Source organism: Falco punctatus (assembly GCF_963210335.1).
Source record: "Falco punctatus genome assembly, chromosome: 8".
Classification (NCBI taxonomy): domain Eukaryota; kingdom Metazoa; phylum Chordata; class Aves; order Falconiformes; family Falconidae; genus Falco; species Falco punctatus.
In genome coordinates this window covers 9,137,716-9,153,201 of record NC_137588.1, presented here as the reverse complement: position 1 = coordinate 9,153,201, position 15,486 = coordinate 9,137,716, and the positions used below count along the sequence as shown (strand labels likewise).

General features: G+C 44.3%; 1 protein-coding gene across 5 annotated transcripts in view; it reads right to left on the bottom strand.

The window, feature by feature from the left end:
• Positions 1 to 7,052, bottom strand: part of FN1 (fibronectin 1) — a 55,837-nt gene extending 48,785 nt beyond the window's left edge. For all 5 annotated transcript variants that reach the window (XM_080399812.1, XM_080399811.1, XM_080399813.1 and 2 more), the window contains exons 1-5: positions 6,820 to 7,052; positions 6,350 to 6,478; positions 4,759 to 4,896; positions 2,715 to 2,846; positions 2,447 to 2,584 (exon numbers count right to left, since the gene is read on the bottom strand). In XM_080399812.1, the coding sequence (XP_080255938.1) occupies positions 2,447 to 2,584; positions 2,715 to 2,846; positions 4,759 to 4,896; positions 6,350 to 6,478; positions 6,820 to 6,979 (697 nt within the window). In that variant the 5' untranslated portion in view covers positions 6,980 to 7,052. The remainder of the gene's footprint in view (positions 1 to 2,446; positions 2,585 to 2,714; positions 2,847 to 4,758; positions 4,897 to 6,349; positions 6,479 to 6,819) is intronic.
• Positions 7,053 to 15,486: the final 8,434 nt, after the last annotated feature.

Genomic DNA, 15,486 nt, shown 5'->3' with positions numbered 1-15,486 from the left:
AGCTATTTCCACATTGCATGACTTCACCATGTAATTTATAGTTCTGAAAAACCAACACTATCAAATGAGCTGATAATTTAAAACCTTTACTGAAAGCTGACCTCAATTCTTGCAGCCCACTATTACAAGTCCTATATGCACTAAACCCTGCATTGACTGAGAGCATCTGAAAATCCTGATGCTTTCGTCTAAGGTTCCGTTTGTTTCCAGAATTGTGCTTTTACTTTGCAGCCATCGTCAAAATTAGCATCATAACATTACCAGTGTGAACATGGTAAACTATGTTCAAAATGTGAAAAAGCACACACTGGATTGAAAACATTCCTACTAGTTACTTTTAAAGCTATGTTAAGCCCATTCTGTCTAGCATACACCTTTAAGGCTTAAATTTGTTTTAATGACATTTTTAAAGCAGATGCCTCTGTAGCTGGATAACTTCATACTACACACAGGGCACAGTTCAAGTTCAGGCCTCTACTTCAGCTGAAGAAACTAAAACCTCTTTGAGGGCAGTATGTTAAATTCCATTTCTTCCAAAAGAAGTGCGCATGAAGCTCCAGTAAAGTTAATATGAGCTGGTCGTGTCATACCAGCAATATTAGACTTTCCAAATCTCCCTGTTGTCTTTAATAACCCACAGCCCCCAATGAATTGAGTAAATGGGTTCAAAGGACAGCATAACAAACTACTTTTGTCTGGATGCCAGATCCACATGGATTAACGACTTCTTCTTCCATTACAAGTTTTTACCTTCTCATTCAAGGGCAACTTGATACAGTGGCTCAAATACAATCATGGATCAATGAACATGAATTTATGAAGAACTGTGGAAGGATATATGCATCATGCTAGATTGCACTGAAAGAGCTCATGGGGTAGAACATGAACATGGAAAACAAATTACTAATTTGCAGTAGTTAAAATGATCAAAAACTGAGTATTTGCCAGAAGAGGGGTAAATTGGAAAAGTATTCATAATGTAATTTTGCAAATGTGAGAAAAACCCTGTCTTATGGACACTCAGATTCTCAAGTTAAGCAATGAAAAGCTGAAGTGCCCCCAAGAAATGAGTTGTAATTCTGGAAAAAGCTGGCCATAAAAGATATATAACAGCAGCACATGTAATGCCCCCTTTGTGGGCTACAGGTATCACTTTACATACATAAATTTGAATTTCTCTATTTGATTATATTTGGAAAACAAAATGAAAAATGAACAGGTCATTATATTGCCATTTCCCCTATGATACCACAGTGCAGATCCGAGTTATGGGAGGAAAGATACTGCCAAATCATTTTTATTAGTAATAATAACTCCTCCAAAATTCACAAACAACACCCTCTGTTTTATTCATTCCTATTTGACAGTTAATGATTTTTCCCCATGTGTTTTTAACAGACTTAATATTGACAAGGCTGGTTTGATTTTTATAGCTTATTTCTTCAGCAATTCTCTCCAGATCTTAAGTTTTAATCCCAGCCCCCTTAGTGTTTTAGTTCTTTACAGGTCTGCTGTTTATATCAGCAGAAAGTCATTCTCTGTGTGCCCCAAGGCAACTGAATATGAAGCAATTTAAATGCTACAGAAGAGTTTCTCAAACCTTGCATAACAAAGGTGTAAGGTACAAAGTTAAATTTTCTTGAGGCAACTGGTGTAAACCATGATAGCTCCACAACAGAGCTTGCCTCTAACAAAACTGGAACAGAAGGTAAACAAACAACGAAGATTTTAGATTTTAGAAGTCTTGTTTGCTTTGCAAATACAAATAAAATGGAATATTTACGGTAATGTCCTTCAGTGATGTTAAAAGTAAAAAAAGTTACCTGCACTGATGAAGAATGTTTACACTGACAACAAAATATTGGGAAACTAACAAGCGAGATGGTAGAGCAGGCAAAACAAACCCTGTTTTAGCTAACATACATATTAAAGAGTAATATTGAGAAAAAACAAGAAGACATTTTAGTCTGGCAGATCCTGCTGTTGGAGTAGGTAAATATTTCTCTTTAAAAGCACCTAATTCTCCCTCAGGAGGCTATGTAAAAACACAGAAATGGAGATATTAAGCCAAACCCTCCACCATTTTGCAGACCAAGCAATTCTCTTGACTTCCTGGGAGACGTGCCACCACAACTCAGCTGGCCTGCGGATCTCTTAAACCTTTCTCTCCAAATCAAGTTTAAAACCCCACAATAATCCAGCCACTCTGTCACCAGCAGATCACCAGCTCTCTGGCACATTCCCAGATGGCAACCGGGATATGTGAACGCTCCCCTCTCACCTCAGAGGGGCCTGCTTCCCACCCCTTCCCAGGGGTCGGCCATCCCTCTAAAACTACTGCCACTTACAACAGGGCAGAAAATGGAATGCCTTTTCTTTTTGACACAGGACAGATTTGGAAAATAAGTAGAAAGGAGGTGCCTGCGGGTGCCAGGCCAGCACTTACTTCTGGAGGTGCAGGTGATGCGGCCGCTGCCCTCCCCCAGGCAGGTGCAGTCCACCATCATCCAGCCCTGGTAGGGCTTCTCCCAGGTCTCACCCACCACGTAGGATGTCCCGGCTGTATTGTCATAGCACCGCTCAGCTGTGAGAGGGAAAGGGATAAACAGTCCACCTAGGGCTATCCCACATGAGGACACCTCAGGGAAGACGAGGAGAAAAGAGACTGTACACCTTGACCAAGCAGGGAGGAGAAGAGGGAAGCCACTACTTACCCACGGGCTTGCAGGTCCACTCGCCCTTCCCGTTGCCCAGGCAGACGCATTCCAGCATGTAGCCGCCAGTCTCATGAGGCCGGCGCCAGGTATCACCGATCTTGTAGGACTGGCCACCCTCATGGCAGCGATCTGCAGTGGGATAAGAGGAGAGCCAAGGTGATGGACCACACCAGGGACAGCATCATGGGGACAAGGTAAGGGCCAGCTGGCCAGAGGCGAAGGGGGGCAGCTGGAGCGGTGAGGAGGAGTGGGGCAGGCCACAGCTACCTCCTCCTCCAGCCTGCAAAGTGGCACCCGCCATTTTATGTGCCTCCTAGCCCCTGTTCTCCTCAGCTAATGCTCTCCAGGTTCACAGCCACCACTGGAACCTGGCTGGTGAAAAGGGAATGCCATGGCCTGCTTCTCCCTCAGACCTCGCTCCAGTCTGAGGGCTGGTGTGGGAGGGTTGCCTCCATCTTGTTCTGAGGTGGGTAGCACTTGGGCCTCTCTGTCACTGTCCCTGAAAAACTGAGGGACATGGCAGCCAGGCCAGCATGCAGAGAATACAGAGATGCTTGGTGTGACACCCTAGTGGGACATCAGTCCTGTTAGGTTTGGAATCCCTGCCCTGGAAAGGCAGATTCCCAGCCACCAGTGCCCCACAGCCCTGAGGCAGTCCGGGCCCACCACTTGGCCCAGGTCCAGGGAGGAAAACATAATAAAGGACAGTTTGTATACACAGGGTCTTCTTCTTCCAAGTAAAAAAAACAAGCAAAAAAAACCCCTCCACACATCCTGTAATTTATTAGGAGCCACTGAAATGTTTCATTGGCTTATTTATGAAACTAGGGAATCTACGAGTTAGGAAGATTGATTCAAAGACAGTTGCAGTCAGTGAGACTCTCCAGTGAGTTCTAAAACAGGCTGATAAGGAAATGAGACTGCTCTCATGTTTGCCATCTCCTTACTGACTCTTTTCTTACAACACTTACCATCCTTGCCCAATAAAATGCCAGTAAATTCAGGAGGGCTTCAGCTCTACTTGTTAGATTCAATATTTTTTTTCCCCATGCTATAATAACGGCTGGCTTCAGAGTCTTCTGTGGCAATGCTACTAGGATCAGCATGTGTCTTAAGAAACTGGACACTTAAGAACAAGATTTTTCTCAAAAGGTGCCTCAAGGACTTTGAAATCTCAGTCTAAAAGTCCTGACACGCAGTGATCTTCATCTTTGCTCACAGAAAATCCAATTATGAACTTAAGGGAAATTGTGAACAATTCAGTGACTCAATAAGGAAAGGATTTCCAGACAGTCAGATGTGAAAGGAGAGCTGGGAAGAAAGGACCAAGGGAAGAGCAAGGAAAAGGAAAGTACAGGTCAGGCTGGTGAAAAAGGAGTTGCAGAAAGACATTGGGCTGGTGTCTGGATATTAAATCCCAGCTCCCTCAGGGACAACTGTTGGCATGACATTTTTGGAGGGCAGGGGTACTGGCTCTTGGATAGTATTTATTTATTATCATTTATTCAGAGTAGTCCCATTAGTGCTGATGGTATTATTCCAACTCACTATCTGCAGATCAGACTCACTTTTTTCGAAGTCAGAAAGCTACTTTCATAAACGCACCTATGAAAGTATAACACAGTCCTGTATATAGTAAATGTACTAACCTATATGGCTGGACACTAACAGTAACTTTTGGCATATGGCTGGGGTTTTCTGTTTGGTTTGGTGGGGGAGGGTTTTGGGGGGGGGTCGGTGCGGTTTTTTGTTTGTTTTGGGTTTGGTTGTTCTTTTGTTGGTTTGGGGTTTTTTTTGTTTTGGTTTGTTTGTTTGGGTTTTTTTTTTTTACACATAGCACTTCACCCCTTAAATAAAAGGGGCATTTGGTTGTGCAAATGTATATACATGGGGCAAAGGCTTCAATTCCAAGATTTTAATGGACTCTGGACTAACTCCCTCCCAACTCTAGTTAATGGGCACTGGGTATATTGTATAATTTGATGTGGAAAATACGACACTACGGAACAATAGCTCTAGTAATAGGCTCTTAGTTACATACTGGCAATGGTGCAGCTGATTCTCCCACGTCCAGCTCCAATGCAAGTACAGTCCCAGATCATGGAGTCCTTGGGGCGCTCATAAGTCTCCCCTACTCGGTAAGTGGATCCAGTGTATTTGTCAAAGCAAGTCTCTTCAGCTATGAGAGGAGAAAAATCAAATTCATGTAACCATGCCAGTAACATGCACAGTCAACAGAAACACATATTCCTTGCCTCCTCACACAGATACACCTTTTTTCTGAGGAAAAATGCGTATCAGTCTCCTCTTTCTTCCTGGGATAGAGCAGCAGCGAGGAAGTTGGGTGAAATTTGCCCCCTCAAGGTCCCCATGATGCTGAATAACCTCAGCTTCACTCCCGCAGTGAGCCAGAAGTTGAGCATGGCATGTGGGCAGCCATGCTCTGAAAGGATCAATCCCAGCTGTCTGAAGTGTAACAGGACAGGAGGGAGCAAACATCCCCTAGAAGTGGCGTGCCTTGTCACACTAATCATTCTGACTTGGTAAATAAAAAAGTACATTAATCCCAAATTCTGCAGCAGTCCCACTGAAGTCAACAGTACTACTTGTGAACTGTTCACACTCATGCATGAGTAAGTGATTACAGAATGGTTATGTCAGTGCTGCCACCAGACTCAAAATCTGCAACAGAACAACCTTCTGCAATACTGGACTGATAAAGTTAACTGTGCCGTAAGGGAAGCTTGCTATTAGACTTTGAAACTTTAAAGCTTGGGAATCCCTGCAGGGGAAGGAAGGGTAGATCAACCCCCTTTTATGGGGGAGCAAGGGGGTGAGCATTCCTTAAAATACCAAAGCTGCAAGGCAGGCAGCACACAAATCTTGCAAAACAGATTTCTGGGACGCTCCCATCCGTCTTACACGAACACTATCAGCTAGGAACCAGTTTTTCTCTTGCATATCCAGCGCAACATAAAGGAGTTGTGGCAAAGCAGTGGCTTCAGACCAATAAATAGAGATAAATCACATCTGATAATCTAAGCTGCATTGTATCCCAGAAAGAGGCATCTTCCAGCAGGCGTTGCACTTAAATTTCTTTCTGTTACCTAAACTTTTTCTGCAGAAGACTAAACAATCTCATTTTACACTCAATTATAGAAAGCTCACAGCACGGCCGGGGGCTGTGGAAAGTTGTAAGTTGAAGTATTTTTAAACAAGCTGACGACACTGCGCAGCTATGAAAAGTTGGGGTGAAGCAATCAAACAGCACAGAGCCAGAGCTGCAAAGTGACTCCAGATTTGAACTTCCCCATGCGAGTCCAGGAGTCAGTTCAGTTCATTATAAAGAAGAGGTTGGCTCCAAAATTAATGTTTAGATCCAATCCTCCAGAGAGATGAGTGATGTTTGGCTCAGGGTTCTGATGGCAGGCCCATCGCTAATGAAAAGCATTTCTTAAAATCCCAAGCCAGATCTTCAGTGTAATTGAGTGGAGGTCCGTTACCAACCCTAAGTACCAAACTTCAGCTGCAAACCCAGTCTGCTAGTTATAGCTCGGTATGAGACTTAGCTTACTCCGCATCAAAAGCCATGCTGGGGTCTTGATGCGGACAAAAAGAGACCACCGACTTACGTTCAGGCTTGCTTTCACAGTTAAACCCTCTGCTTCCACCATAGCAGGTACAGACCAGTGTGTTTCCCAGGTAAATGCGCTCCCACTGCTGGTTTATCTGATAGTATCTTCCGTTGTCATAACAGGTCTCTGGGGGGAGAGGAGGAGGAGAGGGGAGCACAGGGGAAGAGAAAGAAAAGTTTGGAGTTACCGACGGTAGAGGCGGGGAGGACGGGGCACGGCACCGGCAAACGGCGCCTGCGGCGGGCACCGGCGGCTGCCCGCAGCCTCCCACGTGTGCGGGTCTGGCCGAGCCCGAGGGCTGCGATGGGCCGAGCTGTGGAGCCCGAGCGACAGAAAGAGCCCCCCGGGGGTCACCCGGCGGCGCCGGGCTGCGGGGAAACACTCGCGTCCCGTCCGCGCTGCGAAGGGGCCGGGCCGAGCCCCCGCCATGCCCTGCCCGCGGGACCCCATCCTGGCGCGGTACTCACGCTTGCCCTGCGCGGGGGTGCCCTGAGGTACCGAGGTGGTCTGCGCCTGCCGCCGGCTCTTGCCGCCGCCTCCGCGGCGGTGCCTGCCGCCACCCCCCGCCGCTGCAGCCCCCAGGCAGAGAGCGAGCAGCGCCAGCCGCCACACGGTGCGGCACGGCATTCTGGCACGGCACGGCACGGCACGGCACGGCACGGCACGGCACGGCACGGCACGGCACGGCACGGCTTGCGGCGCCACTCGCAAGCAGCCCGACGGACGGGACAGCGGCGCCGCCCGGGCGCTATATAGGGCGGGCGGCGCGGGGAGGGGGCGGCCGCCGCCACCCCGACGCCCATTGGCCTCGGTGCCGGCGGGGGCCGCCACCGCCCCGGCGACCGCCGCCGGCCCGGCCCGGCCGCACAAAGGGCCGATCCGCGCGGGGCGGGGGCTGCGAGCGGTGGGCAGTGCGGGAAGCCTGGCGGGGGTGAGAGGCCTGGCCCCGCAAGGAGAGCGGGCTGCGAGGCGGTCGTGCCATTTTGTAGAACGTTTGGCTTAACAAAATGGCTTTTGTGGGGAGAGACAAACTTTTCTTTTTCCTTTGAGCAACGCTGCCTGTAAGCTGATACCGCTCCGTTCAGGAGAAATAATGTTCTGCACAGGGGAGAAGGTGAGGCATAACATACGTGTACGGGTTGGAAATAGGAGACCCTAAGAGATGTTTTATCTGTTGCTAGTGTCTCAAAGTTAAAATCTTTCACACCTCACTTGGAAAACACTGTGTGATTACATTCCTTTCAAAATAAATTCAGTAGCCTCTTTCTCTGACTTTATCGCTTGCTGTCCAAAATCAATTCTGAGAACAAAAGAAAAGGGGGGAGGGGGGGAAGAAATGCTGGGCTTTGAACCCCTTTTCAGGATATGGGATCTTCAGTGTGAAGATCTAATGTAACCCTGCTGTACACAAATTTTGTTGTCTTCTTTCCCGTCATCTTCCCATAGCCATCTCTGCTGCTTTGGCGGGGCATCTCTTTTTCCGTAGTTTGAAGGAGGTTGTGCAAAGCAGAGAGTGTGCACTGTAATTGTGGCTTCGAGCAGAAACCTGCTAGTGAGCAAAGCAGTGTGCCCATTCCTGGTACAGTGCCTGGACCGGTGCTCAAGTTCAGATCGTATAGGAAGGTCTCGTAGCTAATCATTTTCATGCCTCTTATGCATACCCTGCCTTGGCAAAGGGGTTATTAATCTAAAAGTCTGCTGTGGTTCCTGATCTAGTAAAGCAAATCTTCAGACAAACGTGAGTGTGAAGTAGCCTACAGTGTTTCCAGACATCTTAAGCTGAACATCCACAGGTCTCCATAAGAGTTCTCAGCAAGTTGAGCACCAAACTGTGGTTCCCTTTGTTCTAGGAAAGCGCGTAGTTGTGATGTCAGGTATCAGTTTTCAAAGAAATTTCTATTCCTCCATATGAGGGATGCTCACAGATACATTAACATAAGCTTCCCTGATGGAAATTTACTGGAAATTAAAACCTGACCTGACAGTTGAGGTGAGCTGTGGTGAGCTAATTCCCATCTTTCCTAATTTTTATTTTTAGACCCTACTGTGCTGCATTATTTTTTTTTTTTTGAGTTACCGAACACACATTATCCCTCAAAATAATCACAGTACTAAAGCAGGTATAGCAAGGGAGAGCTTTAGCTTTGGAAGCAGAACACATTATCATAAACTAGCAAATATCCGGTTTCTTAAAATGAGAGCCTGCTTTCAGAAAGTGTTCCTGCTTTTCTGAGACCTAAGATATGAAGCATCAAACTCAAATTCCAGCTTACAACATGTCTGGAATTCTCTGGTAGAAGCGAGGTGAAAAGCACGTTGTCAGAAAATGATGCTGTATGACCATTTATAACTGGGGTGCAGTGTACCTATCCTGCTCCAAAGGAAGCATTACTGAGTGAAAATCAGTACAAAAGAAGAGTTTTCCTTGTAGGAAACACATATGTGCAACGAGGAGGCAATTTTAAATCATTTTTCCAGTTAGTGTGATTAGGTCTTGGTCAAATTTTCAATTTCTTCTGCACCGTATGCAGTGTAGTACTGCTTCTGTGCAGTACTTGCTTCTGCATACCCTTCCAGTGAGTGTTTGAACAGGTCCTGCTGCTGCTACCAGTTGCTAATTAAGCTCAATTGACATGGAAAAGGAAAGGGTAATGTGGAGTTTTCAAGTACAGGAGGATCATGGTAAATAAAAATTGCCAGGGGAAACTTGCTTAAAATGTAAGAACTAAGTACAGGTAATTCATAAGGAATGGGATATGGTGGCGTAAGCAAACATGAGGAAGCAACCAGCAGTCCTCATTGTGGAGGAAGAGCCTGTGTGTGCCAGATGCTGTGCAAACATAGCTGAAGAGTGCTCCAGGGGGTCTATAACCTCTGTAAGTCTAGGTACATGTACCTACCAGCTCTTTGCAGGCAACAGAAGAGGAGAGTCCCTGCTCCCAAGAAACAGGACTTCTAGATGCATTTCCATGATGCTGCTTTTAGTGACCCCCATTTCCAGCACACTGCTTTTAGCAACTGTTTTAAAATGGCATTTTAAAGGTTCATATGCTGGATGTACTCCCCATGAAGGCTAAATGATAAACATTGACCTCATTTATGCCTGCTTTAAGTCCAGTTCATGTAATTTTGCATTGTGCTTAGGTCTTCAAGGACAGTATAAGTATTTACATAAAACTGAAAATGGGATTCAGTCTGAAAATGGCATGAGAAATACAGTGTTAGCCAGTGTGTGACTGTGTTGAATGCTTTCCACAGCATTAGTTACACAAATACAGGGACAACTGTAAGATCCCTGCTTAAGAAAACATTTCTGAAAGCACATAAAACAAAATGATAATTTTCAACAATGTTCAAATTTGTTTTTTGCATAGCCATCATTTATTAGCAGCCACAAATAATCTTACAAGTCGTATTTCAACACAATTTGGAACAGCATGCTTTTACTTCTAAGGGATCTCTGACAGTAATTATGACACAAACAGACAGTAATTACTATATTGCATGCTGTTTGACTTTCTGAGATGTCTCTTACTTATTTCGGGAAATGGATGTAACTCCCTTATCTGTCCCACTGTCAGTTTGTCCCTCAAGCTAACTGGAAAGGAAAGGAAGATTCACCTGAAGTCTTCCTTAAGATGAGATCAGTTTGAATTTATAACCACCCTTCCATCGTTTTTGCATCTGAATAAGGATTAAGAATGTCCTAAACCTCTGCTTTAGCCATGGGTATTCCGATTCATATTCTTGGCCTTTTCAAAATTTTCTACTGAAATCCTAACTTTTCGATTCTTGGTTAGAAAAAGCACACGCTTTTAAGGTCTCCTAACTTTTGTTTTAAGGTCTCCTAACTCCATTGTATTGCTCTGCAGATAAACCGGTCCACTGGGTTGACTTGATTTCCTTTGCTGCACACACACACAGGGGGGCTGCACATATAAGTGGGAGCACAGTCTGTCCCTGGAACCATTCTCCTGCAAATTCCAATAGCAAAGAGGGAAGATGAATCAGCACAGAAAGGACCAAGCCAGGTCACTTGTTATTCCTTTAGCAACCTTAGAAGGAAAGCCACATGGGCTTAATCATCTCCTTCTAAAATTATCACTCATAGAAACAAGAACCATAAAGACAAGAGGTCAGGATTCCTCTCCTTGACATAGGGAGACCATTAAACACTTCCTGCAGTTCCCAAATATTTTGCAAGAACTCCTGTTGCGAGCTGAAAATTTCTGAATCATCACAATTTCAAGTCTGTGGTTTTTGTTAGGTCACAGCAAAATTCATTTCAGGGCTGCTGAGGCTCTACTGCACAGTGGTTCATTCACTCCTGAGTGTCTCATCCAGGAATCTGGAACATCGTTCTTTAAATGAAATTCATTCTTTCTGCCGGTTAACTACAACTTCAGTGGTACGTAACTGTATGCTGGCTCCCAGCGTAGGAATTAATTTCATCGTGTATAAATGGTCCTTAACAGGATATTAATTATATACTTGGCACTCTCAATGGAAATTCCCTTCTCTTCTCCCTCCTCCCCAGTCTTTCTTATTGAAATGTTCAGTGTCATCAATGCAGAAGAACACATTTCCTTTCTCTAGCTGTTCATGGATTATGTTACTTAGTTTGGTCTATCTGAACTGTCATACTTTGCAGTGGTGAGAAGTTCACAGCCACAGCCCTTGTTTTGCATTCTGGTCTGCAGTACTGTCAGCCCCAGGTGTTTAACCCTCATGAGTCACACCCTGCAAAATCAGAGGAACAGCTCTGGAAGACAGGGGGCTAAACATTTTCATTCTTTTCTGGGTAGAGGGGTTCTATTGGGGGTTTCAGTTTGTTTGTTTGGTTGGTTTTTTTCCTGATTCTTTAAGGAGATGTTTACATCATATACAAAGTGATTTAAGAATGGAAGCTGAGATTCTGTCATGCTTCCTGATGCCAGAACTTCAAGAAAAATGAGAACTCTCATGAGACCCATGACAATGTGAATTGGCAGGCAAGTAGCATGAGACAGACCCTCATCCACAGGAGAAGCTTTTGGAAGGGCAGTACCAGCATGAAAGAGCTGAAAACATGTTCTTCGTCATATTTTCAGATGTTTGGTGGAGATTTTCATAGATGCGTGAATCCTGTTGATGTTGCCCTAAATCCTTTGGAAATCCCAGCCTGATGCCCTGCTGGGGAAGTTCTGGAGCACTTCTGGAAACTTATCAGGACAGCTTTCAAGTCTGAATCAGTGTTTTGGGATGTGTCATGAGCACTATTGTATGGGGCTGTGGGACCTGGCTTGGGGCACCAAGCACAGTGTTGCCAGCTCCTGAAAGATATTTTAGGCAGAGCTGGAACTATTTTGTCTTATTGAGGAATGTTCCACCTCCCCAGCTGATGTCTGTCCTGCTCAGAAGAAATCCCCCCCTAATTGCCTGCTTGTGCCACTTATTTTCCTCCTTTCAAAGGTTAAGCAGCCCCCAAGGACACCTGCAGGGAACTGGCAAGTCTTCCTCCAGCTCACAGCTAAATATTCCTTGCATGTAAGGAGATGCGATCCTGCAGCTTGTCTCCAAAGCAAAGGTGAGAGAGCTCCAAAGGGCCCTGAAAGGGGGCTACTGGGACAAAATGTGCTAGAGAGGATTGCTACGAGGAGCCTGGGCAGAATGGGGATTTGCATTGCTGAGCACAGGGTTGACAGATCAGGAGCCAGAAACCCCCTCCACAATTAACAGGGGAGAATTAGCAATGTCTGCAATTGTTTGCAAACCTGTACATGTTAAGCATGGACAAAGGAAGGAGAAAAGTCATGACAGCTAGAAAAGTGCAGTTTCTTATGACTTATTTTCTTTTTCACTTCTGCATTTTGGCCAAAATCTCACCCAGTGGTGGTAATGGGGGAAGACTCCTAATTCTAGTGGCTGTTTTTATTTAATTATTATAGGTTTCTAACAATAATTTGACTTTTCAGTAATAGATGGGGGGGGGGGGGGTAATGGAAAGAAAACAGTTATGTCCATGTTGTTAGCATAACTTGCTTCTCCCTCAAAGCCCAGAGACAGAATTGAAACCCTCCCTTTTTCCACAGCAGTCTTAAAAGTACTAAAGCAAAGTTAAGTAATGGTGATATCACCACCAGCAGCATGAGGTGAACTTGGCCATGAACCCTGGTGTTTGAGTGAAATTACTTTTATTCTCTCCCAATGAATATGGTAAATCGCACTGAGTCTTGTTTGGTTTTAGGCAGGCCTGGTCAAAATCCAGAAATAAATGCTAGTGCTGGGTTAAGTCTGGCTTGCTGCAGGGGAGTTGAATGCACTGAGCAAGCAAACAGCTATTTATTATGATGATTATGGGGGAGTGCGTAACGGGTTGAAATTGAGAGTCACAAAGGGCTGAACTGAGCCAGGAGCATCCAGAAGGAAAATATTTTGGCTCCAAGCTGCAGTTTGTCCCCTGTTTGCTTTTTACCCCTTCCACCCAGCCTTACATGGAGCCAAGGAGTGTGGATAGTTATTTGCTGCCAATTTTGAAGGGTTAGCTTTTTTTTTTTTCCTCCTTTTACTGTTGGTAGCCTGAGTTTTTGGCTGTGCTCGTAAAGATGAGAGAAGCTCTCACTTTCACTTGTTTTTCAGCCCTGCCCAGAAGTTCTTGTTGGCCGCCTTTTATACTTTCCAGCTTCTGGGGAAGAACTTGGGTCTTCTCCCTGTCTTCATTCTCACTTTCTTTTCCCTACTCTTCCACCCTCTCCCTTCCGGTAGTCCAGGTCTCCTGGCCAGTAAGTTGTTCCTTGGTTTTGGATGTATTTATTTTAACTTGGCTGTTTCTGTGGCCCAGCAATACTGTCACTTCTCCTGTGGGACTTCTGCAACTATTTCTCTTCTGTGGGTGGGAATCCAGCCCAGGGAGAGGCCCAGAACAAGGGCTGTTTCTGACTTCTCAAACCTTTGTGAAAGATGAGCTTCTAGCAAGAAATTTTAGTAAAGGGGGCTGGAGTTTCATTGTGTGTCAATCATTCAACTCATAATTAGTCTGAAGTCAGGCCCCCTTACAGGTATGATTCTTACCTAGGGAGCTTTGCTAGTGGAGAGTTTTGGTCCTATATAGGCATAGGTATTGATAAGATTTCTTGCTCCCAAGTCACTCCTGTTGGATACCTCTAACCGTAGAGTCAGGCTGAGAAATGGAGCTACCTCAGTCCTATGTCTCATTGCTTAACTATTTCTGGTGTGGGTATATGTTAAAATCTAGATGTGTTTTGATTAATTTTTGGTTGAAAGCTGGACCTTATGGCAACAGACTGACTCAGAGAATTTCTCCTCTGTCATTAATCCTTTGAATTAATTCCTTGCTTTCAAATGTTGATTATAGTGGGCTAGACCTTGGATTTTTTTTGTGATTTTTTGGGTTTTTTTGTTGTTTTTTTTTTTTTGCTGGCACTCAAAACTGATAATAGTCTGCATATGCTTTTTTTATTATAATCCTTGTTTTGGTTTTGGGGTTGCTTTGCATATTGAAATCATACAGATTTGGAGCCGATGCTTTCCAACAATCATCACTTACTTCTATCTTTCTGACAGTATTTATGGAGTTTGCAGCGTTCCTTACTCTTGGGATGATGAATTATTGTAGCAACAATAAATATACACAGTTTTCATGGACCATTTTACATAACACTTTCTGTCATCTATACTGATAACAGTCACACCAATGGAGTTTCTGTGTGCAAATTGAGGTTTTATCACTGACGGTATTTAACCATTGATGTATTTACGATTGGCTTGGACAGCTACACTGCAAGAAGTTTTCCACTGGGCTGTCACAAGTGTAAACAAGTCAGTTTGCCCAGAACAAGGAGATGTGCCCATATTCCAGGAATCCATTTCACTACTTCCAAACACTTACACACCAATTTAAAGCTTCAAAGTGTCTTGCAGGAAAGGTGGTCATTCCAACACATCCCTTCTCTTGCAAAATTCTCCTTTCAAGACCAGCAAGTGCCTTTGGTGTGTAGGAAAGAGATGGCATTGTAATTTAACCTACACTTTCTTGTCTACACTTCTCCTGTAATGTCATAGAGTGGTCACCAGGCAGACACTTAAGCATGTAATGGATGAAAAACTGAATCTCTTACCTGATTACAGTAAGGTGATTGCAATCCAGCCTGTTGAACTGAACAATAAAATTCACATTTTTTTAAAAGAGTAGGATTTGAACCTGCTGGCAGGTTGATCTAGGGACTTTCCAAACTGAGTAACTGTTTGCATTTCCACAAAAAAAGGGGGATTCAAAGGAAAGAAAACCCTAAATAGTTTGACACAATCTGGAGAGGAAAGCTTCTCATAACGTTTTCCAGGATAGCTTCTGGCAACACCAACAAAGCTGAGCATAACTCTTAAGTGAAGTAGGAAGTTTTACGAAGATGCATCATATCTTGTGGTCATACACTAAAAACAAACATCCCAAAGCTCTTGATGATACATGGGATATTTGTACTCATAGAATATGTCCCAAGCCAGCCATATTTATTGGAGGCACATTTTTGCTTAGTCAGGTCATGCAGAAATTAAAGCAAACATTGCCTAAATACGTATTGTCAAATTAGGGTATTAATCTGGCTAGATTAGTATAAACCGACTTTCTGTCCATGCCATAGCTGAAATATTTGTAAAGGCAGGTAGAAGCTTCAGCGTCTGGAGATATACATTGCTTCTGCATTTGATTATACTCTCCAGATTTATACACAATATGGAAAGAGGTCATAAATAACTTTACAGGAACAGCATTTATGTTTTCCATAGAGTGCTTTAGTATAAAATGCGGATTACATGCACATTAAATGAAGGGAAAGGTTTTGACAGTGTGTCTCTTCAATTAATTTATAATAAGAAATGTCATGCGTAATATTGAAAATAAGCGCTACACATGGCATTTATCTCCTGACTGATGCTTCCTTCTCAGTGTTTTTAGGTTGTTTCAGTGGTGTGCAGGGACGTGGAAATGGGAGGCTGTAAAGGGCCTTTTATGCCTTCTGTCTTTAGAGAATATTGCTGAAACATAGCTTCTAAAAATTACACTTTTTCTCCCTCTGGCAAATAAAACAGCCTGAGACAGTTTTTATATTGAAAGCCTTGAAGGAAAAAAGGGGAAG